At 44.0% G+C, this 20,274-nt stretch overlaps 1 protein-coding gene across 2 annotated transcripts in view; it reads left to right on the forward strand.

Moving 5' to 3' along the window:
- Nucleotides 1–9,057: 9,057 nt before the first annotated feature.
- The window catches only part of ap1s1 (adaptor related protein complex 1 subunit sigma 1), a 30,299-nt gene continuing 19,082 nt past the window's right edge, over nucleotides 9,058–20,274 (forward strand). Inside the window, exons 1-3 of one of the 2 annotated variants that reach the window (XM_047386811.1) lie at nucleotides 9,058–9,183; nucleotides 9,463–9,573; nucleotides 19,478–19,656. In XM_047386811.1, coding sequence (XP_047242767.1) covers nucleotides 9,571–9,573; nucleotides 19,478–19,656 — 182 coding nt within the window. In that variant the 5' untranslated portion in view covers nucleotides 9,058–9,183; nucleotides 9,463–9,570. Of the gene's footprint in view, nucleotides 9,184–9,394; nucleotides 9,574–19,477; nucleotides 19,657–20,274 lie in introns of those variants that run through there. The other variant, XM_047386810.1, reaches the window with a different exon arrangement.

Genomic DNA, 20,274 nt, shown 5'->3' on the forward strand with positions numbered 1-20,274 from the left:
CTTTGGATTCTAAGTTGCACCATGATGGCAAAATTAACAGGGCTGCGTCTGAGCTGTCCTCTGGAGGCTCATTCATTTCACAGGTTCCACTAACTGACCCATTTGCTGACCGGGTATTACGGGACAAATTGCAGCCAGCTTCTGGCCTAATAAAGTGTTCCACCCCGTGTATTTCCCATTCACCTAGTGATATGGAATTGGTCACACCTCTGAAATCAGATGTAACTGAGGGCTCAGTTAATATGTCAGTGTCAGAAAAATGGGTAAAACAAGAACCACTGACTGTAGTAACTTATTATGACGCTGCTATGCAGGCACCACCTATTACAGTACAGAATCAGTCACCAATTGAAAATGAGGAAGTTATGTCATCTCCCTCAAACCCAATGCCACTAGTACCTGAGGCTATTCCTCCCCCTGCTGGACATGGCTATAACATGAGACCCCGAAACCAGCTCAAACCTTCTTATATGGGTCCACTGTTCCAACAACAATTTGGAGGAAACAGATACAAGCCATTCACACTGGGAGATCTCACCACTTTGTGTGATAAATTGCCCCCGATCACAGAAGGTGCATCTGTATGGTTACAGACACTGGACTCCCTGACAGCAGGCACCACTTAGCTCTAGGTGATTACAGGGCCATTGCTGGATGATGCATGAAGCCACACAGCTGTAGGGACATAGAGCTTGTTGCAGGTACAACAACAGCACCAGAAGGGGGCCCATTTACTTTTTATTCCACTCTTATAGGCATAGCTCTTAGAGAAATGTATCCAGTAACCAGAGGAGGTACCATTCCAAAATTTGACTGGAACGCAAACACAAATCCTAGAGAATATTTAGATCAGTGCAAATCCATGTGGCAAATGCAGTCAGGAACTAATCCAGACAGAGCTGGTCCCCAAAGGGACTGGTTCCGGGATGCTGTTTTAAGAGGGTTACCGTTGCAGGTTAAAACTAGTATGGAGGATAATCCCGACCTCCCTGGATCAGAGACTGGCGTATGGGATTGCCATCTGATGCATCATTTATCTAAACTTAAAGAGGTAAAACAAAATGAGGAGACTGAATTAAAAATGTTACAAACTCAGCTCCTGAAATGCAATTAGCAGAAGCTAAACAGAATGTTGGGGAAAAGAAAAAGGAGGGTAAAACATCTAACATTATGTATGAAGGTGCAGTGTCTCAGCCCCCTCAGGCTCCTCCATTTCCTGGAAATAGAGAAACAGCAGGACAGTGGCATCAGGCCCCGGTCCCATATCAGGGACATGCTGGTTGTTTTGGGGGACGGGCAGGGCCAAGAGCAAGGGGATTCCAGAGAGGACCACAGAGGAGACTGGGTAATGCTGATGTGTGTTATTACTGCAATGAGCCTGGACACTGGGCCCGAGATTGCCCCCATAAGAATGGTCCACCCGGAGGATATGGGTGTTATGGTTCCGCCATGGCTCCTCCAGCCCGCCCATACAGAGGCAAAGGTGGCCCAGTACGCGGCGCACACGGACCACAACTCCAATTACCGGCCTGGGACGAGCCTAGTCTCTTGCCTGAGCACCACTGAAGGTCCCCACCAACCCCAGAAGACAGCGGGACTGCAGACCCCCTGCTGTCTGTGACTGTGTCCGGAAATAGCCTTTATTTTCTGGTGGACACTGGGGCCACATGTTCAACCATCAAACAGGCTCCTCCAAACACACTCTCCACCAGGACTACAACTGTCATGGGGTACTCGGGGGCAAAACAGGTCCTGCCATATACCAAGCCTTTAAAGACTGAAATTGGTGGACAGACACAGTTATCTAGTCTCCACTGACACACCAGTAAATGTACTGGGTAGAGACATGTTAATAAAACTGGGAGCAACCATTTTATGCAGGACTGATGGACTGCAGGTTTACCTGCCCAATGGCATCCAGTTATTTTGTGGCAATAACACTTCTTTTTCACATGGACAGTACCTCCTCCAGCCACTGCAGGACTCAATGGCTGACATATACTGGGTTTTGCTGCAACCTGAAACCACCGCGCACAGAAGCATTCTCTCGGCGGAAATCCTGGGTCTCCACTCTGGCGCCCTATGTACCTCCTCCTCATGTCACCTTGTTTTATGATAGAAATAATTGTGAATGTTACCAGGAAAGCTTTGCTGACGAGTTAGAGGGTACACACTGGGACATTGTCACCACAGACATTTATGTGGCACCAGGAGTGGTGGCCGAGGTTCACTTGACTGAAGAGCAGGAAGTGTGGTTTAGGATGTGGTCTGATGGCATGCCTCATGTCTCTTTGGCTCTGCACCCAGGTCATGAAGCACGTGAACTTGGAGGTGTGTTAAAAAGCTCTCTGAACCTACAGGATTGGCAGCCTTTGGCAAACCCCAACCTTTTTTACTCGCCCTCAGGTAACACTTATCGCATATTCAACCACTCTATGGATGTGGGCACACTGGAGCATGTTCAGTTAGACAGACACCATGGTAGGGAAAAAACAGACCATCCGCTGGCATCTGCTATTGTGGAAAAAATGCCTTCCACCCTCTGGGCAGAGGGGCCCACAGATGTAGGCCTGATTCAATGTTCCCCCATTACCTTTCAGTTAACCACCGACCAACCAATATGGAAGCCCCAATACCCTCACAAACCAGCAGCAGAATCAGGCATTAAAGATACAGTGGAAGGCCTCTGGAACTCAGGTGTTTTAGAGTCTGCACATTCCTCTTCATGGAACAAACCCATTTTGCCAGTGGAGAAAAAAGGGACAGGTAAATGGCGCATGGCACATGATTTATGGGCCATAAATGCAGCTTTGGCCACCCCTACCGTTCCCGTGCCCAATCCCTATGTTGCTCTGACAAATCTTAACCCTGACCATTGCTGGTTTACCTGCATTGATCTGGCCAACGCATTTTTCTGCCTTCCTTTAGCTGGGAAATGCAGGGACATTTTCGCATTTACCTATAAATCTCATAGGTATAGATACACTCGTTTGCCGCAGGGATTTGCGCTTTCTCCAAGAATCTTCAATCAGGTTCTAAAAGACTCTCTCCAAGATTGCCTATTACCACCAAACACCACTCTGATTCAGTACGTGGATGACATTCTCCTCGCAACACCCACTGTGGCTGAATGCCTTGAGGCAACAGCAATTGTCCTGTCACATTTGGCTAAAAAAGGCTACAAGGTTAGCAAAGCCAAACTCCAGATCTGCAGACGCCAGGTTGACTTTCTGGGCAGAGTAGTTTCCCAACCTGGCACGGGGATGTCCCCAGCTCACCAATCTGCAGTTTTGTCCCACCCAAAACCACTCCTGGTTAAGGACATGTTGTCTTTCCTAGGACTCACAGGGTATAGCAGATCTTTTGTGCCCGGCTACACTGACCTCGCTGCACCCCTTAGAGATCTTGTCAAAAAACAGGGCATGAGAAACCTCACTGCCCCGCTTGAATGGACCAGAGAAGCTGAAGAAGCATTCATTAACTTAAAAACCAGCCTCTCGCAAGCTGCACATTTGGCACACCCAGATTACATGTTGCCATTTCAGCTGGATGTTTCTGTCACAGCACACACAACAAATGGTGTGCTGTTCCAGAAAAAAGGGGGGGTTAGGACACTCCTCATGTACATAAGTGTAATGCTGGACAACATGGAACAAAGACATCACGAGTACACCCGACACGCAGCAGGGATGGCTAAAATAATCCAAAAAAGAGCTCATGTAGTGATGGGACATCCTCTTAACATATTGACATCACATGGTGTGGTGACCTTTGTGAACTCTCAGGCTTTCACACTCTCACCATTGAGACAACAGAGGCTGAGTAAGGTGCTGGAGGCCCCAAACATCACATACACACATGAAGGAATAAACATGGCAGATAGAATAATTACCGGTACACCACATGTCTGCGCAGAAAAAGTGGAGTTCAATGAAAAAATCAGACCAGATTTACAAAGTACATCCCTAACAGATGCCCGAAACCTGTACACAGATGGGTGCTGCTTCAGACATAACACAGAAGGACTTAAGGCAGCATACGCGGTGCTGGAAGACACAGGGACAGATTTTGTCACAGTACAGCTAGAGGAACTGACAGACGCACAATCAGCACAGAGAGCAGAAGTTTTGGCAGTATTAGCTGCTCTGGAACTAGGAGCAGGACAGAAGGTTAACATTTACACAGACTCCGCATGCGCTACAGGAGCAGTACATGTAGAACTCAAACAATGGTTGAGGACAGGATTCAGAACTGCAGGACAGAAACCCATTAAACATGAACAGGAAATGAGAAAGTTGGCTGAAGCTATGTTGCTCCCTCAAGAAGTAGCCGTCATTAAATGCAGAGGACATGACAGCAGTAACACCAGAGTAGCACAAGGGAATCAGGCAGCTGACCAGACAGCTAAACAGTGTACAGGATATCAGCCCAGGCACATAATGCTGTGTTCAGAAGCAGGGTGGACACCAGAACCCACCCTGGAAGAAGTAATGAAATTACAAAAGGGGGCCTCTCCTGAGGAAAAATCAGTTTGGAAGGCCCGAGGGGGATCAGAGGATCAGAGTGGTCTCTGCAGAAGCCCAGACGGACGTCCAATCTTGCCACCAGGTCTTACTAAAGTAGCCCTAGAAGAAGCACACGGAGTAGGACATGTGGGAACAATGCAAATGTTGAAAAATCTTGAACACTGGTGGCACCCTTTTTTGAAACCAATGGCAGTGCATTGGATTAATTCATGTGAGATGTGCAGGCAGTTCAATGTTAGACCAACCTTGAAGCCAGCACCGGGAAAGTTCCCAGAAGACCCAATAGCAGGAAAAGAGGTTATCATTGATTATACAGACATGACTGAAAGAGTAAATGGGTTCAGATATCTGTTGGTGTGTGTGGATGCATTTACTACAAAAAAGGAAGACAGCAAATCTGTGGTAAAGTGTTTGATAAATCATTATATCCCTAGACACGGTTTTCCAGCTAAAATAAGGTCTGACAACAGAACACATTTCAAAAATGAGGAACTCCAGGAAGTGGAAAGATTTCTGGGACTAAAACACTCATTTGGCACTGTGTATCATCCACAGTCAGAGGGGAAGTTTGAAAGAATTAATCAAACCCTTAAAACCAAATTGGCTAAGATCTGTGCACAGTCCAAAATGAATTGGGTTACGGCTTTGCCATTAGCTCTGATGTCTGTACGGAGTACTATAAATCAGAAACATGGTTTAACTCCACATGTGCTGCAAACAGGGAGGCCATTTCCAGGCCCCCAAACAAGTATACCGTTTCTCACTGAGTGTGAACAATCTATGTCTCATCGTGATTATTACAGATCTCTCCACAGTCTTGTTACAGCTTTCTCCAAACAGATCCCAGCAGAACCAGAGACCAGGGTTGGAACCACCACCTCGGATGCCGAGTGGGTCCTCCTGAAAGTCATCAAAAGAAAGTGGTCGGAGCCAAGGAGGACCGGTCCATTTCAGGTCACAGAGAGGACAACCCATGCAGTCAGGCTGAAGGGCAAAGGTGCTACTTGGTACCACTGGAGCCAGTGTGCAGGAGCAGAACCACTTCAATGATCCTTCTCTCAGGTCCAGGAAGATCCGAGCGAAAACACAGGAAAAGACAATCTCACTTCTCTCACCCAAGAAGGGGCAGAATAATCCCTGGGTGAGAGAAATTAGCCCCGGGTCAGTCTGCCCTAAGAGCTGAAAACGGAAGAAGAGGCAGAAGTGATTGAGTTGCTATGGGGTAAGAACGCTGTCAAAAACAATATGTATGTAAAGACAGAAATGTGTGCATATTAGTCAATAGTTGTGCATAAGTAAAATCCAAAAGAGGTATTGTATATTTTCTCTGTAAGAATACAAAATAAAATGTTACAGCTTCAAGAAATTACAAACACAAAGTTCAAGTTTACACATTTGGTTTATTCTTTATGAATACAATATGCTATAACAGTTTGTGAATACGATTTCTTTTCTATGAGAGTACGAATTTACATCAGCGACTTGGTGTCACGTGATCTCAGGCTGGTTAGTGGAACACAGAGTTAGTCGATTCGCGTTGCGCATGTGCTGTCACACTCCTCACCGCCAGTAAACGTAGTGCCAGAATGGGAGGTAATTCAGTCTAAAAGGAATATTAGGAACAGAGGGGAGATAGGGGGAAATCAAGAGTATTATAAATAAAGCATTGTTCTTATTTTTATGAAATACAAAACTAAAACATAGAATATAGTGGGTGGAGTTATACAATGATGTACAATAGGTGGCAGTATGCACCTCTGAATTTGTTGCGAACCGCCAGCAGAAGAAGAGAAGAAGAAGCAGCATCACTAGCGCCAAAAGAACAGTGCTCCACTAACCAGCTTGAGATCACGTGACACCAAGTCACTGATGTAAATTCGTATTCTCAAAGAAAAGAAATCGTATTCACAAACTGTGGTAGCATATTGTATTCATAAAGAATAAACCACAACTGTAAACTTGAACTTTGTGTTTGTAATTTCTTGAAGCTGTAACATTCTTCTTACAGAGAAAATATACAATGCCTCTTTTGGATTTTACTTATGCACAACTATTGACTAATATGCATACATTTCCGTCTTTACATACACATTGTTTTTGACAGCGTTTTTACCCCATAAGTTTCCCTCTCACTAGGAGTGGTAGAGTTTCCTTCCCACTCCAGAAGGCATCGTTCGGTGAACATTTTATATTTTATATTACATTTTGATGATTTCTATTGCAGTTTTTGTAGCTATAATGGTGACCTGTGGATGTTGTTGTGTGCCATGCATTCATTCTCTGATGGTGCGCCTCATCACCTCCGCAATTGAGCAGAGGGATCCAAAGATAATGATGCAACTATTGTAAATTGACCATAACCAGGATGAGGACTCAGAGTGTGACTTCATGGACGCATGATAAGATGGATGCATGTTTTCTTAATGATTTTCTTGTTTTACAGGTGGTACAGTAATATTTTTTTACTTATTTCTACTTATTCTTAGAAGGACATTTTTGATTGTGAACTCTTTTATGAGAGTTCAAAAGGGGGATTGTAGAATATAAACTATCTATGTGTGTAACTGGAATGTGCAAGGTCCTTAGGGAGTGAAGCATAGAAAGTGCAAGGTCATAAATTGGTGAATGACAAGGGAGGAAAGGATAGAGAGAGGGCAAGGTCGTAAATGGATGGAGGACAGGGAAGGCTGGAGACAAGACAAGACAAGCTTGCTAGGAGAAAATAACCAGAAGCACTCCTTATTTGGACCTAAGGAACTGTTATGTTATACATGAGTGACATGATATATGTATATGTTGAACACACCCTTGAAGACTGAATAAAACGAGCTGGAAGCCGAGAGAGGGCAGAGTTGTTGCTTGCAGGTTTTGGCTGGAGCATCTTTCTCTCACTCTGCGCAGAGGCAAACATAAGCTGATTGTACTTTGTGTTTATTTCACTCTTTTGAAACCTGTGCCCAAATCAACGGACCCGGGGAAGCAGAAACAGCTTCGACAAAAGTCAGAATAAATACGGATATGATATAATATTGGTTAATACCACGTTTTAGGTCAAATCTAGAGGTGGAGCCGTTTGGCATTTTAATAGAACTATTGCTACTGGAGTATAATGTTTTGACAGCGTTACAAAAGAAAGGACCAAAACCAAATTTTTTCAAAGATTGAAAAATGAATTGGTGTTCAATTGTGTCAAAGGCCTTATACGTTATCTAGCTGTTGGAACAGCTGAACATGCTGTTTAAGTACTCAACACAAAATGGCCACCATGTACAGGGGTTGGACAATGAAACTGAAACACCTGGTTTTAGACCACAATAATTTATTAGTATGATGTAGAGCCTCCTTTTGTGGCCAATACAGCGTCAATTCGTCTTGGGAATGACATATACAAGTCCTGCACAGTGGTCAGAGGGATTTTAAGCCATTCTTCTTGCAGGATAGTGGCCAGGTCACTACGTGATACTGGTGGAGGAAAATATTTCCTGACTCGCTCCTCCAAAACACCCCAAAGTGGCTCAATAATATTTAGTCACTGGTGACTGTGCAGGCCATGGGAGATGTTCAACTTCACTTTCATGTTCATCAAACCAATCTTTCACCAGTCTTGCTGTGTGTATTGGTGCATTGTCATCTTGATACACGGCACCGCCTTCAGGATACAATGTTTGAACCATTGGATGCACATGGTCCTCAAGAATGGTTCGGTAGTCCTTGGCAGTGATGCGCCCGTCTAGCACAAGTATTGGGCCAACGGAATGCCATGAAATGGCAGCCCAAACCATCACTGATCCACCCCCATGCTTCACTCTGGGCATGCAACAGTCTGGGTGGTACGCTTCTTTGGGGCTTCTCCACACCGTAACTCTCCCGGATGTGGGGAAAACAGTAAAGGTGGACTCATCAGAGAACAATACATGTTTCACATTGTCCACAGCCCAAGATTTGCGCTCCTTGCACCATTGAAACCGACGTTTGGCATTGGCATGAGTGACCAAAGGTTTGGCTATAGCAGCCCGGCCGTGTATATTGACCCTATGGAGCTCCTGACGGACAGTTCTGGTGGAAACAGAAGAGTTGATGTGCACATTTAATTCTGCTGTGATTTGGGCAGCCGTGGTTATATGTTTTTTGGATACAATCCAGGTTAGCACCCGAACATCCCTTTCAGACAGCTTCCTCTTGCGTCCACAGTTAATCCTGTTGGATGTGATTCGTCCTTCTTGGTGGTATGCTGACATTACCCTGGATACCGTTGCTCTTGATACATCACAAAGACTTGCTGTCTTGGTCACAGATGCGCCAGCAAGACATGCACCAACAATTTGTCCTCTTTTGAACTCTGGTATGTCACCCATAATGTTGTGTGCATTTCAATATTTTGAGCAAAACTGTGCTCTTACCCTGCTAATTGAACCTTCACACTCTGCTCTTACTGGTGCAATGTGCAATCAATGAAGACTGGCTACCAGGCTGGTCCAATTTAGCCATGAAACCTCCCACACTAAAATGACAGCTGTTTCAGTTTCATTATCCAACCCCTGTAGTTGTTCTTTATGAAGATGGTCAAAGGGTTAGGGGTAGTGTCAGGGTTAGGCCATAGAAATGACTGAAAGTCAATGGAGGTCAATGCAAACTCCTCACAAAGACAGTAAAACGGGTGTGTGTGTGTATGTGTTTGTGGTAAACGTTTAACCTTTTAAACAATGTATATTTTATTTTGTTTTTTTAAAGATCTTAAAATTGGAATCAAAATTACATTTAGTGCTATATTGCTCTAAACTATGTAGTAATAATAGTAATGTTAATAATAAAAATAGATGTTTGTGATTTGAAAGTTATTACGTCAATGTGGGGGTTTTGAAGTGCGCATGCTCAGTGGAGGCGGAACTACTTAGTGTATGTTTCACGGTAGGACTATTTGCATTTAAATTTTTAGGAACACTGGACAGTAATGGACTTTCAGCAGTAGCCGCTGTGCAAACGGTACATCGGACGCGGAAGTAAGATTTTGTAACGTTAGAGAGACGTTCGACAACCTCACAGAATGGTAAGTTACTGTCTTATTTAGTTGAATAAGAAAGAAGCTAAACCGTGCTAATGCTAGCAAGAGATATGGTTCCAGGAAGTGTCCACCTGCCCTAAGTTTACCTGGCTGTAGTCGGCTAACAGGCCTGCAGCATTAGGCAGGGTGAAAAACAGTCCAGCCATGGTTACTGTTTAGTACACCACCGGATATTAACGGTACCGTTAATATTCATCTGTTAAGGTAGAGTTTGGTACTGGTTTCAACCCGGGAGGTCAGTCACTTAGACAGCAACCCTGAAAAATATTTTCTGCACAAGTGTTCAGATACACTATCTAATGGATAGAAATGAACGCTGTTGGTTTATAAGCCACAGAAACTGTTTTTGGTTAACCATTACATTTTAACCAATAATAATTCATATTTTACTTACCAATTATACAGCGTGTAAATAAGTATTGGATACGTCAAAGTCTTTCTCAGTTAAAATATTTCTAATGGGGTCATTGGCTAAAGATGGGTACCTTTCACATTTAAACACTTTCGGTACTCAATGTTACCAATTTTCTGTACTTTTGTGTGTGTTTATGTGGTAATAAATGTTAATTTGTTTAATAATAAAATCTCAATTCTAAATTTGAAATCTTAATTTTTCAATTTAACATATTTGTTTCTAAATATATTAACTTTAACGAATGTATCATAACAACATCCAGCTGTTTGTATTGGATTATTTCAGTTGTTTCACAACATTCTTCAACATGAAAACCCTTAACTAAATACACAGGGTTTTTTTTTTTGCTAATAATGCACACGTATTCGTATTTCTGTCCTTTCCCCTCTGGAAAAAGTGTGTGATGGGGATCCCTGGAGGGCAAATAGGTTTAAAAGAAATTAGCAAAAGAGGAGTAAAAACAAATATATGTATACTATTTTACAAATTGAAGTATCACCAACTTCTAATGAAAGTGAAGCAAACTTCTCTGCTGTGAACTACATTTACTGTTTATCTTCGTTCCCTGTGCAGTGCTTTTCAAGAACACTAACATGTCACCTTTTTCGGGCAAGAGCCACTGATTGTGCTCCACACTGACTGTGTCCCGTGCTAATTAGAAAACTCGCCCTGAAAGAGTGGAAAATAACTGAATAAACGGATATTGTTTGGCCAAGCTGGCCAGAATAGGCATCTGATCCCTCTTCTGCCACCACTGCAAGAGGAGATGCGCTGAGCCGAGTACTGCTGAAGAGCTCCAGTAGATGTGCTGCACGTTCTTGGACTTTTCAGACAACGAAGGTGCACTGATTCGAGCACTTTCTATCAGCCATGCTTTGTTGACAGTACCAGCAGCTACTAATGTCATCAAGGTCTTGTGTGTGCGATGCTGTGTTCAGGCATCGAAAATTGCCCACATTGCCCACTCCCTCGTGTTAATATTGCATTTAGGTACTGAAACATGGTACAGTTTAATTTTACGGGAATAGGTACTCGGTAGTACCAACAGAATTCGGTCGGTACCTATAAAAACTTGAATTGAATAATTTTATTGCATAATATTAATAATAATAGTCATTTTATTGAATTAAAAGTACTGAATTCAGTACCCATCCCAATCATTGGCATAGAATTCCCTCCAGATATTGGCAACAGCCCACGTAATTCACACATACAAAGAGGTCACTGTGAATTATTATGTAAAATAAGTAAAATGTTTGAATGACAGAAGTAATAAATATTGAAAACACTTTGTATATATATTATTGTTTTGCATACTTTGTGGAAAGCCTGGTGGTGAACAAAGTACTCAATTTCATTACTTGAGTTGAAGTCCAGATCCTACTGATCAAATATTACTCCAATGAAAGTAAATGAAAGTAGCTATGTCAAAATATTACTCTACTTAAAGCACTGGAGTATGTGCATCCAAAAATACTTTAAGTGTTAAAAGTACTTTAAAATCTGAAAAGCTTTTTAACAATGCATTTGTAATGAGTGTAGTCAAGAATAATTGGGAAAATCTTGTGCAAATTAGACCGATCAATAACTCCAAATATATAAGAATAATAATGACAACAATAATGCTGACATTTAATAATTACAATTAAAGCTGCAAGCAGCATTGGGCAGCCCTCGCAGCTCAGCGCTGCTCGGCCTGTGTAGCAACCCCAGGAGCCTGTCATTGCCTTGTCCACACCAGGCACAAGCCGGCAGCTCCAGTCTACATGTTGCCAGTAGGTGGCACTGTTAGCAACGTTTCATACAATCTTGGGTCATGCTGAGTTTTCGGGTGACAAATATTCAAAATTTGGGCGAAATCCGACCTTCCTAATGGAAGCTGCACTCACTTGGTTGTTAGTAGGCGGTGCTGAACTGATGTCATCAATTTACTGTGCCAACATGTTCAGCAAGTGTCCATGATGATGCTTGCCAAATTTGAAGTGGATCTGATGATGTATAAGGGAGATATAGCGTTTATAGTTTCCTATGCTGGTGCCTATCTCCAGCAGTCTGTGGATGGGAGGCGGGGTACCCCCTGGACAGGTCGCCAGTCCATTGCAGGGCAAGACAGACAGGGCAAACAACCATGCACACACCCATTCACACCATGGGCAATGTAGAGAAACCAGTTAACCCAACAGTCATATTTTTGGACTGTGGGAGGAAGCCAGAGTAGCTGCGGAGAACCCATGCATGCACGGGGGAAAACATGCAAACTCCATGCAGAAAGCAGGACCTTCTTGCTGCAAGGCAACAGTGCTACCAACTGTGCCACCGTGCAACCCTTAATGAAAATAAACATCCGAATTACAATAGTCCTTCGCAGCTCTTTGCTGCTCTGACCTAATAATGTGTTATTCTTATATAGGGCTTTTCTAGATGCTCAAGGACTGTTTACAATTTCATGCATTATTCATTCACTCCTCAGCTACATTTAGTAGTGGAAGCATGGCTGCCATTCCGCACCTATGGTCCCACAAGACGACCGCAATCACACAGTGACATGGGTGGAGTCATTGGACCACAAGATTAAGAATGGCATTGTCAATGACTTGTTGAGATATTTGTTTTGTGTCCATATGTTTCAGTTGCTTTTGTTTTGATGAAGATGTCCCAGCCTCAGCCTATCTTTTGCTAGCAGTTGCAGTCAGGTCACTGCAAAAAAACAACAGTTACATACAGTACAGACCAAACGTTTGGACACACCTTCTCATTCAAAGAGTTGTCTTTATTTTATTAGCTTCACACTGAAGGCATCAAAACTATGAATTAACACATGTGGAATTATACACTGAACAAAAGTGTGAAACAACTGAAAATATGTCTTATATTCTAGATTCTTCAAAGTAGCCACACTCCTGGCATTCTGTTGATGAGCTTCAAAAGGTAGTCACCTGAAATGGTTTTCACTTCACAGGTGTGCCCTGTCAGGTTTAATAAGTTGGATTTCAAGCCTTATAAATGGGGTTGGGACCATTAGTTGTGTTGTGCAGGAGGTGGATACAGTACACAGCTGATAGTCCTACTGAATAGACTGTTAGAATTTGTAGTATGGCAAGAAAAAAGCAGCTAAGTAAAGAAAAACAAGTGGCCATCAGGCCTTCATGGTAAAATAGCTGCTAGGAAACCACTGCTGAGGATAGGCAACAAGCAGAAGAGACTTGTTTGGGCTAAAGAACACAAGGAATGGACATTAGACATTAGGAAATCTGTGCTTTGGTCTGATGAGTCCAAGTTTGAGATCTTTGGTTCAAACCACCGTGTCTGTGTGGCACAGAAGAGGTGAACGGATGGACGCTACATGCGGGTTCCCAACGTGAAGCATGGAGGAGGAGGTGTGATGGTGCGGGGGTGCTTTGCGGGTGACATTGTTGGGAATTTATTTAAAATTGAAGGCCATACTGAACCAGCATGGCTACCACAGCATCTTGCAGCGGCATGCTATTCTATCCGGTTTGCGTTTAGTTGGACCATCATTTATTTTTCAACAGGACAATGACCCCAAACACACCTCCCGGCTGTGTAAGGGCTATTTGACCAAGAAGGAGAGTGATGGGTTGCTGCGCCAGATGACCTGGCCTCCACAGTCACCGGACCTGAACCCAATTGAGATGGTTTGGGGTGAGCTGGACCGCTGAGTGAAGGCAAAAGGACCAACAAGTGCTAAGCATCTCTGGGAACTCCTTCAAGACTGTTGGAAAACCATTTCAGGTGACTACCTCTTGAAGCTCATCAACAGAATGCCAAGAGTGTGCGTAGCAGTAATCAAAGCAAAAGGTGGCTACTTTGAAGAACCTAGAATATAAGACATATTTTCAGTTGTTTCACACTTTTTTGTTCAGTGTATAATTCCACGTGTTAAGTCATAGTTTTGATGCCTTCAGTGTGAAGCTACAATATTCATAGTCATGAAAATAAAGACAACTTTGAATGAGAATGTGTGTCCAAACTTTTGGTCTGTACTGTATATTAACTAATATTGGCATTAAAGGCTAAACATATACCGAAAATTATGTTTAATTCTTTTACATCAAACTGTGAGGCATTTGGATAACCTCAAGCCACACACATACAAGTGCCTCCAATATACAATATAAATTCAGTACACACAATAGAGATGTCTAAAATATGACCTAATTCATCAGTGAGCATGAATTACAGATGATAAAAACAATGTTCTCAGATAATCAGCATCTTGCATAATACAATCATCAAAATCATCACAACCACAAAAAGAAGTAAAAATGTCACTGTGTACTTAAGTGTTCAAATTACGATTTGAACTACTGACAGAATTTAACTTCTCCACAGTATTCTTAATTTTGAGATAAATTGTACATGCACCAGCAATGTCTGCACAGTGAATGTGCATAGAGTCCATTGAGGTTGACTGCAATGCTTATTGTTTGTCAGAAATCTTTTACAAGGGGAACCTGGCTGTTGCTGGTTATGGTGAAAGGATGTTTTTTCTACTTCCAGATTATAGCTCCAACAGAGTTCACTGGAACATTCAGACGTTTAGAAATAAAACAGTAACAATTGCTATTAGTATGTTTTGCAAATGTATGACTTTTTTTATGGAGGTCTTTTTGCTTTGATTGTTAAATTTTTATAGATAATAATAATTATTATATTTTTTTGTATATAGGGATTACTTGGGTTGCTGCCAAAGGCATACTTGCTAAAGAGTTCAATCTTTGTCTCATCAGACCAGAGAATCGTATTTGTTATGGGCTGAGACTCCTTTGTGTGCTTTTGGCAAACACCAGGTGGACTGCCTTGTTTCTTTTACTGAGGAGTGGCTTCTGTCTGGCCATTCTACTATACTGGCCTAAATTGTGAATCGTGAAGATGGTTGTCCTTCTGGAATCCTCTGCTCTCTCCACGAAGTTCTTATTTAACACTCTGACTAAGGCCTTTCTCCCTGATTACTCAATTTCAATGGGTTGTCAGTTTTAGAAATAGTGTTGGTGATTCAAACATCTATTTATGAATGAGGGAGGCCACTGTGCTCACTTGGACCTTCATAGCAACCCTGCCCCAGATTTGTGCCTGTAGACAATCCTGTCTTAAAGTTCCACAGGAAACTCTTTTTGACTTCATGATTAGTTTGTGCTCTGACATGCACTGTCAGCTGTGAGAAATCATATAGACATGTTTGTGATGTGACTTTTTCCAATCACGTGTAACCAAGTACTCGTACTTGTCATCTTCCGCTTATCTGGGACCGGATCGCGGGGGCAGCAGACTCAGCAGAGACGCCCCTGACGTCCCTCTCCCCAGACACCTCCTCCAGCTCCTCCGGGTGGAGCCCAAAGCGTTCCCAGGCCAGCCAAGAGACATAGTCCGTCCAGCGTGTCCTGGGCCGTCCCCTGGGCCTCCTCCCGGTGGGACGTGCCTGGAACACCTCCCGAGGAAGGCGTCCAGGAGGCATCCGGTATAGATGCCCGAGCCACCTCAACTGGTTCCTCTCGATGTGGAGGAGCAGCGGCTCTACTCCGAGCCCCTCCCGGATGGCCGAGCTCCTCACTCTATCTCTAAGGGAGTGCTCGGCCACCCTACGGAGGAAGCTCATTTCAGCCGCTTGTAACCGGGATCTCGTTCTTTCGGTCATGACCCAAAATTCATGGCCATAGGTGAGGGTAGGATCGTAGACCAACCGGTAAATTGAGAGCTTTGCTTTTCGGCTCAGCTCTCTCTTCACCACAACGGACCGGCACAGTGCCCCCATTACTGCGGCAGCCGCACCAATCCGTCTGTCGATCTCCCGCTCCATTTTTCCCCCACTCCTGAACAAGACCCCGAGATACTTAAACTCCTCCACTTGAGGCAGGAACTCCCCTCCAACCTGAAGAGGACAAGCCACCCTTTTCCAGTCGAGTACCATGGCCTCGGACTTGGAGGAGCTGATCTTCATCCCAGCCGCTTCACACTTGGCTGCGAACCGCCCCAGCGCATGCTGTAGGTCTTGGCTAGAGAGGGCCAGCAGGACCACGTCATCTGCAAAAAGAAGAGACTAAATCCACTGGTCCCCAAACCAGACCCCCTCCGGCCCTTGGCTGCGGTGACAAAGGGCAGCCCTGCCGGAGTCCAACATGCACCGGGAACAGGTCCGACTTAGTGCCGGCAATGCGGACCAAACTCCTGCTCCGCTCGTACAGGGACCGGATGGCCCCTAATAAAGGGCCCCCGATTCCATACTCCTGGAGAACCCCCCACAGGGCATCACGAGGGACACAGTCGAATGAAGGGGGACCACCACCCCAGTCTGCCAGTCCAGAGGCACTGTCCCCGTACGCCACGCAATGTTGAAGAGGCGTGTCAACCATGACAGCCCAACAACATCCAGAGACTTGAGGTAATCAGGGCAAATCTCATCCACCCCCGAAGCCTTGCCACCGTGGAGATTTTTAACCACCTTGGTGACTTCAGCCTGGGTGATGAAAGAGTCCAGTCCCGAGTCCCCAGCATCTGTTTCCACCACGGAATGCTTGATGGCAGGATTGAGGAGATCCTTGAAGTACTCCTTCCACCACCCGATAATGTCCTCGGTTGAGGTCAGCAGCCTCCCACCCCCACTATAAACAGTGTTGGCGAAGCACTGCTTCCCCTCCTAAGGCGCCGGATGGTTTGCCAGAATCGCTTCAAGGCCAACCGGTAGTCCTTCTCCATGGCCTCACTGAACTCCTCCCAGGCCCGGGTTTTTGCCTCTGCCACAGCCCGGGCCGCAGCACGCTTGGCCTCACGGTACCCATCAGCCGCCTCAGGAGTCCCACAAGCTAACCACAGCCGATAGGACTCCTTCTTCAGCTTGACAGCATCCCTCCTTGAACTGCCACCATAACGTGGTGGAGGGGTTTGAGTGCTCAAATGATCCTAGAGGCTATGTTGTCTGGGGCCTAAATGCCCCTGGTAGGGTCTCCCATGGCAAACAGGCTCTAGGTGATGGGTCAGACAAAGAGCGGTTCAAGAATCCCTCATGAGGACAAAAATATTGAGGCACGTCGCCCGGTACGACGGAGCCGGGGTCCCACCCTGGAGCCAGGCTTGGGGTCAGGACTCGCTGGACAGCGCCTGGTGGCCGGGTCGCTCCTCGCGGGACCCGGCCAGGCCAAGCCCGAACGAGAGACGCGAGGCCATCCCCCAGTGGGCCCACCATCTGCAGGGGGAACCGTGAGGGTCCGGTGCAAAGTGTGTGTGTTTGCTTGTTGCCCCCCAGCTCAGCCGTCTCGTGTTGGGGTTTACCCCAGTGGACGAAAGGGTCGTATCCCTGCGCCTTCGGGTTGGGGATAGGTCTCTTGACTGTCGTCTCGGCCTATGGGCCGAGCGGTAGTGCGGCGTACCCGGCCTTCCTAGTGTCCCTGGGGTACTGGATAGTGCCTCCCGGGGACTCCATTATTCTGCTGGGGGACTTCAACGCCCACGTGGGAAATGACAGTGACACCTGGAGAGGTGTGATCGGGAGGAATGGCCTCCCCGATCTGAATCCAAGTGATGTTTTGTTATTGGACTTCTGTGCTAGTCACGGATTGTCCATAATGAACACCATGTTCAAACATAAGGGTGTCCATCAGTGCACTTGGCACCTGGACACCCTAGGCAGGAGGTCGATGATCGACTTTGTTGTCGTATCATCAGACCTTCGGCCGCATGTTTTGGACACTCAGGTGAAGAGAGGGGCTGAGCTGTCCACTGATCACCACCTGGTGATGAGTTGGATCCGCTGGAGGAGGAGAAAGCCGGACAGACTTGGCAGGCCCAAGCGCATAGTGAGGGTCTGCTGGGAACGCCTGGCGGAGCCCTTGGCCAGGGATGTATTCAACTCCCACCTCCGGGAGAGCTTTGACCAGATCCCGGGGGATGTTGGAGACATAGAGTCCGAGTGGACTATGTTCTCCGCATCTATTGTCGATGCTGCTGCCTGTAGCTGCGGCCGTAAGGTCGCGGCGGCAATCCCAGAACCCAGTGGTGGACACCGGCAGTAAGGGATGCTGTCAAGCTGTAACCAACTAATTTAATCACAATTAGACTAAGCGATTAAGCAATAGAAACATCTAAATGATCATCAGTGGAAATAGGACGCACCTCGCTTAATTTTAAAGCAAAGGCTTTGAATACTTATCTACATATATTATTTCATTGATTTTTAATACATTTGTGAAAAACAAAAAAAAAATAAAAGTTTTAATGTCAATATGGGGCGTTGTTTGAGTTTTGGGCTAAAGAATTTATTTAATCCATTTGTACTAAGACTGTACCATAACAAAAAAATCTAAAAGTTTTAGTAAGTCTGCACTCATATGTGATAGGAATAGTTTAAAGAAAATGTGGCTCCACTGGCTTTAAAGAGGGGTTTGGCAAGGAAGACTGAACTGCTGAAGGTAGCAGTCGTTATCTAATTTCTTTTAAGAGTTAAGGTTGGTTCCATATCTTCTGTCAAGATATAGGTTGCTAGGTAGCTAGTCAAAACATGGGTAACTAGTTAAAATTTTGCATTATAAGCCTTTTTGATGTATATTAGTGGTGTTCTTGACTTGTTGGAGTTCACTACTAATAAACATTCGTAAGGAGATGCATTTTTAATAAGTATTGTGGTCGTTTTACCTCTTCTAAAGAAAAATGTTTCTCTGAGAACCATTAAACCTAATCATCATTGGCGCAAAGACTTGCTATGCCTTGTGTAAATGAGCTAGTAACTTTATACTTTACAACAAAATTTATTCACTCACTCGATAACTAGCTTTAAGTAGCGTTTCTGTCCTGATTAGAAAAGGTTGCCTATCATGTGTGAGAGAAGTTGGTGTTAAATAGTTATGCTATTACAGGTTTTCACAAATGATTAGAGTTCACATTGAAAGCTAGAATTACTAAGTTTGTATTCCTTGTAGAATAGGTACAGTGTTACCTCAACTGTGAGATTTTAAAAAGGGCACAATTATTTCCTAATCCAGGATGTTCCATGACATATAGAGTTGAATTTGATAAAATGACAAAACAGAGCAGCTTTGTTGTAGTATGTTCAACCAGTGATTTGGTGGAGTCTCACTTCCTGTTTTCAAGGTATCAGGTTGGAGAAAATGGCCATAATTGCTCGATAGAACACAGTCTTTAGTAATCGAGTAATCTATTAATTATTCTGATGATTCATCGAGTAATTGAATAAACATTCAGTTTTGCTGTAGCAACTTAAGATAGTAAAATATATGAAAGAGAAAATGCAAGTAAAAAATCGATTTTTTTTAAATAACATTGTATTGCTTAAAATGCAATAATATCCAAACATCACCTTTTAGTTTGAAGTCTGAAATGTGAAAAAATCTTGTTCTTTTTCTAAAGTGCAAAAACAGATGAGAAATAAAGCATTTCACATAAGCTTAAAAATTGAGTGCATTTAGTTCTTACATGAATAACATTATTTCTGTTTCTCTCTAGATGCGTTTTATGCTCCTGTTCAGTCGGCAGGGGAAGCTGCGGTTGCAGAAGTGGTACACAGCTACAGCGGAACGAGACAAGAAGAAGATGGTCAGGGAGTTGATGCAGATTGTCCTTGCCCGCAAACCCAAGATGTGCAGTTTTCTTGAATGGAGGGACCTCAAGATTGTCTATAAAAGGTACAAAAACATTTTTTTTTTCCTGTTTCAAGTAAGCTATATTTGAGCAATTCAAGATTAAAAAGTGTGTTATTTGTATTCAGAAATTTAGACACACCTATTGGCTCCTTTCAGATCATTGTGCCAAAACCCCACCCCTCATTGATTACGTTAGTTATTTACATCATTTAACTCAGTCTGGCTAGATCTAGCAGTTGTGTACAATTCCAGAACATAAAGTTAGGGTCGAAAGTCATTTATTATATTTTCATAGCCTTAGATAACGGACAGGCACGTCTGTAATTGTTCTGTTAGATCTCAGTGCTGCATTTGATACAGTCGATCTCAGTATTGTCTTACAAAGGCTCAAACATACTGTAGGAATCAGAGGAACAGCATTAGGCTGGTTTAGATCACATTTGTGTGTCACATTCCAGTTTGCTCATGTTAATGATACATTTTCTTTAAACTCCAGGGTTACTTGTGGCGTACCACAGGTTGCTGTGCTTGGGCTAATTCTCCTTATGTATTCTTCCACTTAATTAATTTGGCATGCTGATGATACTTAAAGTTGAACTAAATCTGATAAAAAGCATAACTCTGTCCCTAGAGAAATTTTGAAAAATGCCACCAAAATGT

Source organism: Girardinichthys multiradiatus, chromosome 14 (assembly GCF_021462225.1).
Source record: "Girardinichthys multiradiatus isolate DD_20200921_A chromosome 14, DD_fGirMul_XY1, whole genome shotgun sequence".
NCBI classification, from domain to species: domain Eukaryota; kingdom Metazoa; phylum Chordata; class Actinopteri; order Cyprinodontiformes; family Goodeidae; genus Girardinichthys; species Girardinichthys multiradiatus.